The 15,864-nt window shown below is 37.3% G+C and overlaps 1 protein-coding gene across 21 annotated transcripts in view; it reads right to left on the reverse strand.

The window, feature by feature from the left end:
* Nucleotides 1–15,864, reverse strand: part of FAM13B (family with sequence similarity 13 member B) — a 96,828-nt gene that overhangs the window by 32,637 nt on the left and 48,327 nt on the right. For all 21 annotated transcript variants that reach the window (XM_073994298.1, XM_073994292.1, XM_073994291.1 and 18 more), the window contains 3 exons: nucleotides 8,007–8,048; nucleotides 7,197–7,352; nucleotides 5,007–5,139 (listed from right to left, as the gene is read on the reverse strand). In XM_073994298.1, the coding sequence (XP_073850399.1) occupies nucleotides 5,007–5,139; nucleotides 7,197–7,352; nucleotides 8,007–8,048 (331 nt within the window). The remainder of the gene's footprint in view (nucleotides 1–5,006; nucleotides 5,140–7,196; nucleotides 7,353–8,006; nucleotides 8,049–15,864) is intronic.

Raw genomic sequence — 15,864 nt, forward strand, 5'->3', positions numbered from 1 at the left:
TGCATGCACACAAAGAAACTGGGACTGCATTAGCTTTAGTAATCTACACTTGGGTGTTTTTTTTTTTTTCTTCTAAATAACTTTACCTCACAACTATTACCCAGACCTTTAAAATAATTTTAAATGACTCAACAATATCCTAGTATATGGATATACTATAATTTATCTAATCACTTTCCATTTAGGACTTTTTGTGTTTCCCATTTTTTTTTCCTGCAAATAAACCCCCAATAAGAATTCTAGTAGAAAAATCTTTGCATACACCCCTGATTTGTATGTATTTCCTTAGGACACAGTCTTGGATTTTGAAATTTCTGGATCAAAGGTTTAAGGTCTTTTGTTCTTACTGTTAATGTGTTTTCCAGGAAGTTTATAGCAATTTATACTTCCCATGTCTATTTGAGACCACTTATCTTAACTTACCCTCACCAGCATTAAATGTATTGTTCCTCGGTATTCTTAAATTTTTTGTTCAACAGCAAAGGCAAAGGAAAAAAAAGCCATTTCATTAGACTTTTAACCCCCCTAGTAAGCAAATAAAATTAAAGTTACTCATCTTATTTTTGTACCTTTGCCTCCCACCACCTTTTTTCTCCTTTTACCTCTCTATTTTGACCAACTTTCAGACTCAGGAAAAAATCCCATCCTCTTTGACATTCCCAACTGCTATGGTCATGGCTGCTTTTTTTTCCTCCAAAGTGCTAGAATACAGAGGTTCCCCTAGGGTTTCTTCAATCCCCATTTATTCTCTTATTCAAGTTACTGCATTCACTCACAGACAAAATGAGCCCCCACCACCAGCCACAGCTCAAGGCCTAAACATCTGCTTCATATAAACCACCTTCATATTCCAGTTCTGCAACACTGACCTCTTTTCCAGTCTCTTAGTGTCTGTATTTCTTACCCCAGCTTGCACCTAAATTTAATCATTTTCGCCTTTGGAATTTTCTCTATTTTTCCTTCCTTCCCTAGGGCTCACAGTTCAGACTTTTTTTTTTTTTTTGAGACAGTGTCTTACTCTTTTGCCCAGGCCAGAGTGCAGTGGCATAATCTCGGCTAACTGCAACCCCTCTTTCCGAGTTCAAGAAATTCTCCTGCCTCAGCCTCCCAAGTAGCTGGGACTACAGGCATGTGCCACCACACCCAGCTAATTTTTGTATTTTTTGGTAGAGATGAGGTTTCACCATGTTGGCCAGGCTGGTCTCAAACTCCTGACCTCAGGTGATCCACCCACCTCGGCCTCCCAAAGTGCTGGGATTACAGGCGTGAGCCACCATGCCTGGTTTTTATTTTTTATAGAGAGGGGTTGCACCATGTTGCCCAGGCTGGTCTTGAACTCCTGGGGCTCAAGCAATCCACCTGCCTCAGCCTCCCAAAGTGCTAGGATTACAGGTGTAAGCCACTGCGCCCAGCCTGATACACCAATTTCATTCAACGAATTATTTACCAAGTTGCTTACTAGCTTACTATGTGCCAGATGCTATTCTGGCATGCAGATCACTTGAGGTCAGGAGATCGAGACCAGCCTGGCCAACACTGTGAAACCCCATCTCTACTAAAAATACAAAAATTAGCCTGGCTTGGTGGCGCATGCCTGTAATCCCAGCTACCTGGGAGGCTGAGGCAGGAGAATGGCTTGAACCCAGGGGACAGAGGCTGTACTGTGCCGAGACTGTGCCACCGCACTCCAGCCTGGGCAACAAAGGAAGACCCCATCTCGGGGAAAAAAAAAGTGGGTAGGAAAGGGAAGCAGGGAAAAAGGACAAAAAGTTCAGAGACTAGAGTAGGTAGGTAAGTGGGAGGGCCTGCCACAAACACAGAGTGATGAGGAGATTTGGCAAAATTGAGGAAATACCTGCAAGACTAGGTAAGAATGTAAGCTAAGGAGACATCCACAAATAAGCAATCCAGACAGGACTTAAGATTTAGCTGTCTCAATCCTGACTATCACAGCCAATATTCCGTAGTGCCTACAGCTGTATTTTGATACCTAGATGGCACTAGAAGGTTTTAGGAAGAGAAGTGTCATTATCTAATTTTCCTCTTAAAAGGATCATTGTGGTTCTGTGTTGAGAACACACCATCAAGAAACAAAGATGAGATCAATTAGGAGGCAATATTAATCCAGGTGACATGATGGCAGTTTGGACCTGCAGGGTGGCAACAGAAACAGTAAAAAATGGTCAGACTTCTCTTCTGAAGTAAGTCATAAAACCTTTGGCTGGGTGCGGTGGCTCACGCCTGTAATCCCAGCACTTTGGGAGGCCACGGCAGGCAGGTCACCTGAGGTCAGGAGCTCGAGACCAGCCTGGCCAACATAGTGAAACTCTGTCTCAACTAAAAATACAAAAAATTAGCCTGGCATGGTGGCAGGCGTCTGAAATCCCAGCTACTCAGGAGGCTGAGACAGGAGAATTGCTTGTACACGAGAGGTAGAGGTTGCGGTGAGCTGAGATTGCACCACTGCTGCAGCCTGGGCAAGAAGAGCAAAACTGCATCTCAAAACAAACAAACAAACAAACAAAAAAAACCCTTCATTCCAGAAGTAGCTACCCTATACCTGGACGAAAGGAATGCCCTTATCTCTGAATACACAGGGACACAGAAAAGAATCTCAACAAACAAGGCCTTTGTTAATCAGCCACCCTTCATTTATCATCCTCTTTGTCTAATTATTCATCCACACCACTGTCCACTTTTCATCAAACCAAAGCATTAAAATACACAGGTGTGTCTGTTTCTTTGGGTCTTGATTTCTGAAGGTGTTCATGTCATGTAAAACTTACATTAAATAAATGTGTACGCTTTTCTCTTATTAATGTCTTCTGTTACAGGTGCCTCAGCTATGAACCTAATGACAGGTAAGGAAAGAAATCTTTCCTACTCAACAGATGCTTGGTAAAGATACACCAGTGGAAATGCTAGGTGCCTAGTTGGATACAGCAATCTAAAATTCCAAAACACGTCTGGACTGGAGATACAAATTTGGGAATCAGTAGCATATAGATGGTAGTTAGAGCCATTAGGCTAAACAAGATTACTGAGGAAGTGAATAAAAACAAGCAATCTGAGAAATGGGCCCTGGGCCATTCCAAATTTAAGAGATTCAGAAGAGGAAGAGCAATCAGCAGAGGGGAATGAGAGAACAGCCAGTGTAGGGGAAAAAAAGAAAAATGAGAGAGAATGAGCTATCCTGAATGCCAAGTGAAAAAAGTATATCAAGGTAGTGGGAGTAATTAATTGAATCAAACTTTGCTATTAGGTCAAATAAAACATTCAACAGACATCACTGGTGACTTGCAAAAGCTATTTCAGAGGAATGAATGGTCAGAGGAAAGGATAGCTGCAGTGAATTTAGGAGAAAATTGGAGGAAAAGAGTTAAAGAAAAGAGACACAGACAATTCTTCCAGCAATTCTATTTATAAAGGGAAGCAGAGAAATCAGGGTGTATGTAGCTAGAATGGGATGGGGGGAGTCAAGAGAGGGATTTTTCTGAACTTGGAAGAAATAACAGTATAAATGTTTTAAACTGATGGGAATGACTAGGTAGACAGGCAGAAATTGATAATCCAGTGATACTGAACAAAGGCAGAATACAAAGCCTAAGTCTTCTTACTCTAAATTCCTCTTGAGCCCTACTTTAGTGTATGGTTTAGAATGAAAATATACTGAGGAAACCCACCTTATCTATTAATTTAGCATCTTATTTTTAAAAGTAGTATCAAAATTACATTTTGAGTGTCTTAGAAAGATGCTGCTTTTTACATTTAATGGCAATTATATTAAAAAAAAAGTTAACTAACAAATGTGACAGTGACAATAATTTAGTCATTATTACAACAATGTTCCTGGGTTTTTGCTAATCAAGAAAGGATGCCAACAGTGAGGATTCAGAACATGCCACATCAAATTATTACTCTTTGGCATAAGGATTATTTTTAGTTTATTATTTTCAGAAATAGCAAACACAGGATAATACAGAGAAGTCACCCTTTTATAAAAGGAATTTTCACCTGTAGTAGAAATCTCCGTTTCTACGGGTGTCTCCTCTCTGTACGAGCAAAAGAAATATGACTTCAAATCACTAAAAACTATCAATCTTCAGGGCAAAGATTAACTTTGCTTACAGTGATTTTCCTGGTCATCTCATTACAACTAGGTCTCCCTAACACCCTTTTTTCCTTTGTTTCAGGACATGATGGTATTTAAGCCACCTCTGAGAGATTTACTCACTTCCCCCGAGTATCTCCCATGTGTATATGAGGGATACATGTCTTAAAACTTGTTTTTCTCTTGTTAACCAGTATTTTGTTGCAGAGGTCTATCCCATCCTAAGAACTGTATGAGAATATTATATGTTCTCCCCTATACCATGTTCTTCAGCAAAACTCCTAAGAAATACAGAAGCTGTCTTAAAAATAACAAAAGTCAACCATAATACCACCTAGCTACCTCAGCGGACATCATAATTTCTTTCTAGGAAAATAATTTAAAACAAGTTGAAACTTTTTTTTAGTTTTTTTTTGGTTTTTTTTGTTGTTTTTTTGAGATGGAGTCTCACTCTGTCGCCCAGGCTAGAATGCAATGGCACAATCTTGGCTCACGGCAAGCTCTGCCTCCCGGGTTCACACCTTTCTCCTGCCTCAGCCTCCCGGGTAGCCTACCACCACGCCCCGCTAATTTTTTTGTATTTTTAGTAGAGATGGGGTTTTACCTTGTTAGCCAGGATGGTCTCAATCTCCTGACCTTGTGATCTGCCCGCCTTGGCCTCCCAAAGTGCTGGGATTACAGGCGTGAGCCGCCAGTGACACCCAGTCAATAAGTTGTATTATACTTCTCTACCCAGTGATGTTTCCTAAACTCTGAGAGAATGTATATTCTTGGGGATTTATAATTGAGACAATTAAGTGTATCAGCAAAATACTGAACTAAAACTTCTGGCATCAAAGAAACACATGAAGCAATCAAAGTTGTATATCTAACACATATTTTTGACATTCCTTACCTGGTTATTTTCTTCATTATCAAATACACAATCTTGCTGCATAACTTCATTGTCTAAATTAGTGCTAGCCACAGGTTCTGAACAGTCTCTGTTACTTTCACTGGCATTAATAATACCATCAGCAATATCAACCCTAGGGATGAAGTTTAAAAATTAGATCAGGCCAAATGTTGAGTGTGTAATGCCTTTACTTTAAAATAAGTAAATATGAATAATGATCTGAAACTTTTACTTGTTAAAGAAAATGTGAACTTTTCACAAAAATCCATACTTTTGTCTTGCTAAATCAGATTATTAAATCTGCTACATTTTTATCTCCTTGGGATGTTGTGAGGGACCTTGTTATCCCCTCTAAAAATGTTCATAAGCGAATAAATGGCTTTTAAAATAATTTATGTTCCAAAATAATCATTTCCCTTGTAAATGCACACTCTCACATAATAATGACACATCTGTCCTGATCAAATACAAGTCCAGTACTAGTCCAGTACAAGTCCAACACCTTATCAAGTAAAACAGAAATAGTTTCCTACTGCAGAGTTGTCATCTTACACAGTTTAGAATATCCAAAACACTGCTACAGTTTTTGTTTCCAAAGATGATACCACTACCCTCAATAGAACATGTGTTCCCCAAGATAAGACTATCATCTGAGTAATGGGTATAGGTTTGCAGAATCCCTAGCTAAGCTAAGGACAAACTCCAAGAAATCTGCTTACATCCTTTGAAACATTTTCCCATTATTTCTAACTTTTAGATACTGATTTTTTCCTTCATATTCTGCCCAAATACTCCCAATAGATCCAGTTGTATACATGCTTTTTTTTCTTTTTCAATTTTTCTATTTTTCCTCTCTTTCCCTCTCCCACCTTTTCCCAGCTGTATACATTCTAATCATGCCTTCAAAGTACACAAACCAAGGCCATCAAATACAGCTGCACTGCCTGGCAGTGTTATCCATGGTGCTTGCAATTGTACTATATGGTATTCCAAAAATAAACATTTCCACCACTGGTACTCACATCAATTTATATTTTTCATTTTATATTTGATAGTTATTCTAGTTAGCCCTTTTAAAAACTGTCTTTAAAAAAAAAATCACTCCCCAATAATCTTTTTTTTTCCTTTACCTTCCTACAAATCTTCTAGATTTGGGTACATCTTTCTCATCTGTCCCCCTGCAAAAAACTGATATATGAAAAACATGAAATCACTGCACCATGGTCTCTGAGGGAGGCACACAGGTATCCTGAAGTACAGGACTGAAGTAACAGAAAACAAAGAGAGGCTTTCCTTCATTTAAAGGTAACAGGTCAGATGAAGAGTGGAGCAACATCACGCATTACAAGTACTTTTAACTAATACATATTTAAATACAGGTTGAGTATTCCTTGTCGGAAACGCTTGGGACCAGAAGTGTTTCAGATTTGGTTTTTGTTTGTTTTCAGATTTTGGAATATTGCCAGTTAGCAAGCAACTGGCTCATAAATTATTTTAAAAGACATTCATTTGCTTATGAAAATTTTCAGAGAGCGTAACAACAAAGTCCCTCACAACATCCCAAAGAGAGGTGCCAGACTGGCATTCCTAATCTGAAAATCCAAAATCGAAAATGCTCAAATGAGCATTTCTTCTGAGTATCATGTCAGTGCTCAAAGTTTTGGATTTGGGAGCATGTCAGATTTTGGATTTTTCCATTAGGGATGTTCAACCTGTATTAAGAGCTAACCTAACAAAAGCGTAAGGAGGGGATAGGCTGGTGGCAAGGGATAACTATTTAAATAGAAAGGATGATTCTGCCCACCATTTCACTCAATGATTATATGCATAATAGTGATATCAATCTGCTGCCCCTGCAACTGTCTGTCTAGATCACTCTCTCGCACAGTCTAATTTTTTAAAGTTATTTTTCATACAACATAATTCCTAAAGGTAAGCTTGTTACTTCATTCGATGTTCAGGGAAGAAAAAAAAAACCTGTGTTGAACTTAATAAACATACATTATAAAAAAAGTTATGAGATACTCAGTGTTAATTATGGATGTATATACAAGTATATATACAAAGTCACTTTTCACAATGACTTTCAGAAATCTCCAAGAAAGATGAGATCCTGTTATTTAAGTAGAATTAGTTTTAAGATAAAACAATTTTATAACATTTAATAAACAACAATAAAGTATTTCTTACTGGTTATTAGATCCTTCCCCATCACAATGAATACTTTCTGCTTCGTTATTACACACCACACTTTGCTGTTGTAAATTCTTAAGATCATGATCTATGCTGCTCTGCAGATCAAAAAGGTGCTGTTCCACAGCTGCTCTAATTGTTCTTTCTAAAATACTACAAAACATAATACATTTTAGTAAGAAGCAGTCACTCTAACTGGGCATCTGGTGACACAGACATAAATGCTAAAACCTATGACCAGTAAAACTATTATGGTACTTAAATGGGTAAACCGAAGTGTAAAAAGAAATACATAAAAGGAATACATGATACTGGCTTAAGTTTTAAAAGTGAAATTTACCCAAACAATCATATACAAATCAACCATAATGTCACTATTACTACTGAGATGGGAATGATCAGTTGTCCCTATAATTCACTCCTCACTATACAGAAAACCACTCATTAAGGCTTTTCAAAGCTATTCTTATAAAGCAAAATAATCTACTAACATCTAAACGAAAGAAACTATGAGTATTGCTCACACTTTTTATGTAAAGTCTACTTTTTAAAAACATATTCTATGAACATTTTTCAATTATTTCAGAGGATTCAAAAGAATCATCTGAAGAAAGCTCATCTTTATTTTGTATATTAATGCAATGGGTTTCTTCTTCATTTGTTCCTATCACAGTACATAAAAAACTAGTTTACTGCCTGTGTACAGTCTTTCCTCTAAAGTCAGCACAATAAATACATTATTTTCATTTCTACAGCTTAGTAGTATCTTAAAATCTTAAAAATGTCTTCTATAAATACACTACTTACTCTGTAGACGCTGGTAGGATGCTGATGGGAGATATATGGGTGCTGTAATCAAAGAAAGAAATTAGCTATAAAAACGTTCAATAATCAGTACTACAAAATGTGCTGAATCTGCCACATTTGCACTACCTTGACACAACCAGGAGAGCACATACTAAGTGTTGTATTCTTGGTTACGTATCAAGTTGGAAATATTTTCTAAATTTGGTTGGTAAAGCTTTCAAATATTAACCAAAGAAAATAAATTTGGAAAAACGTATCACTAACAAGACCAAAATTTAAAAGTTAGAATTCATTATGAGCTAGGAGCATTACAAGCATTTATCTCTCATTTAATAACTTTCAGTACCCGAGGAGTTACAATTATTTCCCCCTTTCCACAAAAGTGAAGCTCAAAGATGTTAATTAACTTGGCCAAATGCATATGGCCCTGGGTTGGGTACCCCAAAGACCCTGCTATTAACAAAGATGCTCTACTGTCTTCTATAACAGAAAAGTGACTAAAAACAAAAATACACACACCACAGCATGAGCACCTCTTACAGAAGATGAATCTAATTTTCTAAATAAACTATTTTTCACACAAAAAGACCCCCAAATATATATACTTGTGGTGGTGAGAGTGGGACAACTACTTTCTCTGGTGCTCAGTTGGAGGAAAACTGATCGATTTCCAAAACTGGAGGGAAAATTAGTTGTACTGGATTTAAGTGAACAGTAGTATTAGCTGTTCGTGAATACAGGTAATTTTTAAAAGATCATTTATCAGATAAAAGATAAGGTATGTTTAAATGGCACTGTGTGCCTAAGCACATCATCACAGTCAATACTTAGCCATAGAGAGGAGTGACCCTGCCTTCTTGACCTGAACACCACATCTGTAGCTACCTCGTCATTTTTTAAATGGAAATTAGTTTTATGAAGATCCTCCAAAATGTGGCAATACAATCTCTAACCAACATGCAGAACAAACGATATCAAGTTAGTATTGTCAGGATCCATTGCAGGAAACCAAATGAGTATCATTTACCATTCATTCACTGAGCAATCTTCATGTCTCTCAGTAGCAAAGTGAACAAATGCTTTATCAGACAACAGTAAGCCCTCTTGGTCTGACACACATAACCCCTCCTATGTATAAAAATATTTTTGTTAACTGCCAGTATCATGCTAGTTTCCAATGAATTATTTTTAGTTCTAAAGGCCTTCATGCTGATCGTCTCCAGGGAAGTGTTTACCAATATTCACACTTAAAGATTTTTCTGGCTAGGTGTGGTGGCTCATGCCTGTAATCCCAGCACTATGGGAGACCAAAGCTGGAGGTTCACTTGAAACCAGGAGTTCGAGACCAGCCTGGGCAACATAGCGAGATCCCATCTCTACAAAAAAATTTAAAAATCAGCCAGGCATCATGATGGCACATGCCTGTAGTCCTAGCTACTTGGGAGGCTGAGGCAGGAGGATCACTTGAGCCCAGGGAAGTTGCAGTGAGCTGTGATTGTGCCACTGCACTCCTGCCTGGGTGACAGAAAGACATCCTGTCTCAAAAAAAAGAAAGAAAAATAAAACAACTAAAGTTTTTTGGAACTTCATTTCTGAAATCCAAAAAAGCTGGGGAGAAAAACCCCAAAACATGGCACAAAGAAGAGTGTAGCCATCATCAGTTTATTTCTAGTAGTTTCCTGTGAGCTAAAAGTTAAATAATTATTGACTTCTGTAGAAAAAAACAGAAAGTAAAAAGATAAATAAGGCCTTCCCTAAAGAGTCTTAACGTCAACTAGGATATTAGATCTTTTTCTGATATTTTGCTCTAATAAACTATTGCTTATATTTTTACATTTTGGTTATCAGCTGTTATTAAATTATAAAAATTAAATCTTTATGTGGTGCAATCTGTTTTATTTTCCTTGGTAATATTTGCAATCTCTACTAAACTTAGATGATTCCTTGCCCACTGAAAAATATTCATTTTATTTTTAATATCTAATTATAAACCACTGACAATGTGGCATATTGAATGGTGTGGGGAACTATAAATTGAACACTCTTAATCATTTAATTTGTGATCTCTGGTGAGCTTTTGCTGTATCTTATACCAAATTCTGAAGAAGCTCTCTAATTCCCAACTACTTACTTCATCAGTCTGTTACTAAAGTTTTATATGTTTTAATTCTTGGTAGGGCTTATATCTTCTCTGTTCTTTCTCAGATTTGCCCTTGTTAGTCATCTGCTCATTTTCCCAGAGGAATTTTCTCACCCTTTTTTGTCAGATTAGATTATCAATAAAATGCTAGCAGGTAAACGGATACAAGATATTTCATAAAGAATTAACCAAAAAGAAAAATAATCAACCTAACTAGATATACAAGTTTAAAATAAGGATTATAGAGTCAAGTGCCAATGGCTCATGCCTCAAGCCCCAGCTACTCAGGAGGCTGAATCAGGAGGATCACTTGAGCCCAGGAGTTTGAGGCCAGCCTGAGCAACATAGCAAGACCCCCATCTCAAAAAAAATAAACAAGGATTAGAATAAAATTTATATTTCTGCTGATGTCAATATTGATAAAGGCTATGAAACTGACATGCATGTTGCTAGTGGGAAGGTTAACAAGTAAAAATTTCTTACAGAAATCTATTTAGTAATGCATTTCAAAGAGCTCTAAAAATGTGTATGCACTTTGACTCAGAAAGTCTGAGACTCTATCAAAAAGGGTTTATCAAATCTACCACAATCCATCGTAGATACAAAAGGGGAGGATGGATTTTATACCATAAAGTATTCTCTGTACCATTTTTCCAATATTATAAAAATTCTCAAAAATACAGAAAAGTGAAAATAAACTGTGTAAGAACACCTACAGCCCCAACATTTAGAGTCTATAATTAACATTTTACTATATTTGCAGAATTATAAGGAAGAAATATCAGCAAATAAATATATAAAATGGACCAGGATACATACAATGGACCATTGTGAAATCATTGGTGCTCATTAAGATTAGAAAATACCAGAAATTGTTTTTATATGTGCAAGCATGAACAATGTGTGCAACTATGTATCAAAATAGCTCCATTTAATAATGTGTTTTTACAACTATAAACAAAGGCATATATACTAAGCCAGAATTTGGGAGCTCTCTTATGGAGATGCTCTAGAGCATCTCTAGAGCAGGGATGTCATCCATGGACCACTTGTATCAGAATCTGCTGAAGTGACAGTGTTATTTTGTTGGAGATCTGTACTTTATCCCAAACCTCAAATACCATAAAGCCAAAGTAAATAAAATAGTATGGTACTCAAACAAAAAAACAGGCAGACAGAAAAAAACAATCATCATACACACTTGATTTAGAACAAAAGGTGGTATACAGAAGCAGGGAAATGGCAGTGTTTTCAAACATGAATGCTGATACAATTTGGTATCCATATTGAAAAAGTTAACTCAGCCCTGATCTCACACATGAGAGAGAAAATCAATTCTGGGTAGACTGTAGATCTAAACATGAAAGGTAAAATAATAAAGCTGTAAGAAGATAATGTGGAAATGTTTATTTAGGAAAAGATTTCTTAAACATGACACAAAAAGCATTAACCACAGAAGGAAAAGAGTGATAAATTTGATTAAAATTAGAAACTTTTTTTTGAGACAGGGTCTCACTTTGTCACCCAGGCTAGAGTGCAGTGGCACAAAGCTCACTACAGCCTCCATCTCCCCATCTCAAGGGATTCTCCTGCTTCAGTTGGCCAAGTAGGTGGGACTACAGGCACATGCCTAGCTAACTTTTGTATTTTTTGTAGAGGCAGGGTTTGCCCCAGCTGGTCTCAAACTCCAGAGCTCAAGTGATCCTCCCACCTCAGCCTCCCCAAGTGCTAAGATTACAGGTGTGAGCCATCATGCTCAGCCAGGAACTATTTTTTACATAATGAAAAATAATAAAATTTTAAAAACCTATTTTTAATATAATATATATTTTTTAAGTCTCCTGACAAATAAAAAAAAAAAAAAAAGGTCAGGTGCAGTGGCTCATGCCTGTAATCCCAGCACTTTGGGAGGCCGAGGGGGGGCAGATCACCTGAGGTTGGGAGTTCGAGGCCAGCCTGACCAACATGGAGAAACCCCATCTCTACCAAAAATACAAAAATTAGCTAGGCGTGGTGGCACATGCCTGTAATCCCAGCTACTTGGGAGGCTGAAGCAGGGGAATCACTTGAAACCGGGAGGAAGAGGTTGTGGTGAGTCAAGATCATGCCATTGCACTCCAGCCTGGGCAACGAGAGCAAAATTCTGTCTCAAAAAAAAAAAAAAAAAAGCCTTCAATGAACGACTAAAGTTCACAAAAGTAGGAATCAGCCAAAACACATATGAAAAAGGGGAGGGCTCTTATTAAAGTGACAATGAAATACTGTTATATGCTCACAAGATAAGTTAACGCCAGTGTTGGCAAGGATGTGAAGCAACTGTCACATACGGTTAGTAGGGGTGTAAACTGGAATAAGTACTTTGAATAATTAGGGAATACTTACTAAAACTGAAGACAGGTGTTATGTCTTCCTCTGCATGCACATGAAGATGTGTATAAGAACATATATAATACTACTATTAATAATAGTCACAAAGTAAAAACAATTGAATTGTCCACCAACAGTAAAATGGATAATTGTGGCATAATCATACAAGAGGATACTTTACAACAATGATATGAGCCATAGTGACATGCAGCAGCGTGGATAAATCTCAAACTTACGCAGTGAAAAAAACCAGTGTTCAGTGAAAGAAACCAGACCAAGAATTTACATATAATCTGATTTCATTTTCATAAAGCTCTAAGACATACAAGGAAGTGATTGCTATAATGTCCACATAGTAATCGCCTTCGTAGGGAGGGAGGGGATCAGGATTTTGAGAGCTACTAGGGTGGTGTCACAGTTTATTTACAGGTGTGTGTCGGTACAAGGATATTTGCCTCTAACTTGTGTTGCTATACATTTACTTTATGCCCATTTCTATAGTATGATTTATTTTCCAATACAAAATGAGGCCAGCCATGGCAGCTCATGCCTGTAATCCCAAAACTTCAGGAGGCCAGGGCAGAGGATAACTTGAGGCCAGCCTGGGCAACATAGCAAAACCCCATCTATTTTTTTAATTAAAAAATTAATTTTTTAAAAAAGCAAAGAGGCTGAGCATGGTAGCTCATGCCTATAATCCAGCACTTTGGGAGGCCGAAGTGGGCAGATCACTTGAGGTCAAGAGTTCGAGAGCAGCCAGGCCTATGTGGTGAAACCCCTTATCTACTAAAAAAATATTTAAAAATTAGCTAGGCGTGATGGCGCATGCCTGTAGTCCCAGCTAGTTGGGAAGCTGAGGCAGGAGAATCGCTTGAACCCGGGAGGCGGAGGTTACAGTGAGCTGAGATTGCGCCACTGCATTCCAGCCTGGGTGACAGAGCAAGACTCCGTCTCAAAATAAATAAATAAATAGAATAAAATAAAACAAAGAAAAAAGCTTTTTAAAAGGCAGATTCCAAGGTCCCACTCCGAATCTCTAAAGTAGGGCCCAAGAGTCTACATTTTTAACAAATGCCAATGATGATTCTTATCCATAGTAGTAAGTTTGAGAAACATTGGCCTAGATCTATATCTAGCCTCCAAAAAGAATAAAGTTTAATAAAATTTCCAGTTATTCAAAGGAGCCAAAAAGAGGCAAAAGTTCCAGTGGTCTTAAATTGAATAGATCACAAGGTAGTTGATCTTTTTTGCTTCCTATCTCTTTTAATTGCTACTGAAAACTAAAAGTATATATAAAACTAGTGATCAGCAAGCTCGATTATTAACGCAAGAGTAAAGATTCTTCAGTCCTGAAGAATATGCTGGGACAATCAAATAAACAGCTCCTTTTAAGAAGCCTCCCACCAGCCTTAGTAAACAAATCAAATAAATAGATTTTGCACTTTAAGAGTCAGGTTGTCACCCACAAGGCTATATACAAAATGAATTGTACAACTTTGTTCTCTGAGCTTCTGAAGGACAAAAAGGACTGACTTAGCTTTCAGATTTCACAGATTTTAATTATTCTTTATTTTCATACTTTAGTCAAATCCTGTGGGTAAAAAGCCCTCAGGTATAAGCCAGGGCTCACACACACCAATAGATATAAAAAAGATTTATCAATATAGTTATGCATCTGCAGCTAAAATGTATAGATATCACAGGGATGTGAGAGCTAAAATAAAGACATAAGAGAAATAATTGCTGAGAAATTTCAGGTCACATTACATAGGTACTATAGGCAGATGCCATAAAGACCACCTAAAATGCTAATCGTATTCATTAAACCCCTAGACAAGGAAGACTTGACTAGAAAGACAAACAATAAATGACAGGGGACACATATATCGTAAAGTCATCAGTCAAACATAATATTGAAGACTATAGTCATTCCCTGACATTTTATCCCCTCTGCTATTAACTCTATTTTCAAATCTGCCTACAATGATATAATCATCTTGAGAACATAAGATCAATCTTGCAACCATTTATTCCAGTCACTAATATTTTGTATCCAAATAAAATAAGAAACTACTATTATTTTCATTTCCCAATGGTAAATATTTAATGCTACAAACAATATTTCAATAAAAGTACTACAGTTGAGTCTCAGCTAACTCTGGTAAAGATCACTTTACCTGTGCAACAGAGCCTTGTAAACCATTCTGAATACCCTGGCATCTTCCAACAAAAACATCAGGTAAAGACTTCATTAAAAGCACAGTAAAGGAAGGTGATGGGCTTATAAAAACTGCTGAGCAATTATTAGTGCTGAGTCCTCCTACACACAGTAGAGCTGTGCTACACTCTGCAGTTTAAACAGAAGCAGACTGCAACATGAGGTCACTACTGACAAGGAGGTACCCAATCAAGAGTCTACACTTTTTTTCCTCTTCACTTTGCAACTTTTTAGGAGGTGGACAAAGAGAAACAAAATTTTGAATCCAGCTAGACTTCTCTCAAAAATATACAAGCCTAATCCAGTATAAGTGGAGAAACCAATCTGTTTTCATTAATCAAACTACTACATCCAGGGACATAAATTATAAATATGAAATTACGGCCGGGCGCGGTGGCTCAAGCCTGTAATCCCAGCACTTTGGGAGGCCGAGACGGGCAGATCACGAGGTCAGGAGATCGAGACCATCCTGGCTAACACAATGAAACCCCGTCTCTACTAAAAATACAAAAAAATTAGCCGGGCGAGGTGGCGGGCGCCTGTAGTCCCAGCTACTCGGGAGGCTGAGGCAGGAGAATGGCGTAAACCCGGGAGGCGGAGCTTGCAGTGAGCCGAGATAGCGCCACTGCACTCCAGCCTGGGCGACAGAGCGAGACTCCGTCTCAAAAAATAAATAAATAAATAAATAAATATGAAATTACTAAACTATGCAAAATAGGTAGCGTGCTATTGTTCAATTATCCAATTTGAGAAAAGCATTTATGGTTAATTTTTCAAGTCTAAAACTTGGATAGCTTCCAGATAAGTCATGCTAGAACTATGCCAAAATTACCATTTAAAAAACTATGGTTTCGAAAAATAAACATATAAAACAAAACAAAAATAATAATCTCATGCTCCTTTAAAACCAAAAGTAAAAATCCTTTCCTTACTTTCCCCATCAACTTAGGAGTACTTTATAACTATGACAAGAGTATACCAAAAGATTTCTCACTGTTACAAAGTTAGTCAATACGTTATATATAACAAGTCATTAAAATATCAAATGCATCATTTATAGGAGAGGGAAAAGAGGGAGAGAACCTGTCAATATTATCATATGCTAGCACTTAAAACATTTTTTTAACTCTAAT

The sequence above is a fragment of the Macaca fascicularis genome, chromosome 6 (assembly GCF_037993035.2).
Source record: "Macaca fascicularis isolate 582-1 chromosome 6, T2T-MFA8v1.1".
In the NCBI taxonomy this organism is placed as follows: Eukaryota; Metazoa; Chordata; class Mammalia; order Primates; family Cercopithecidae; genus Macaca; species Macaca fascicularis.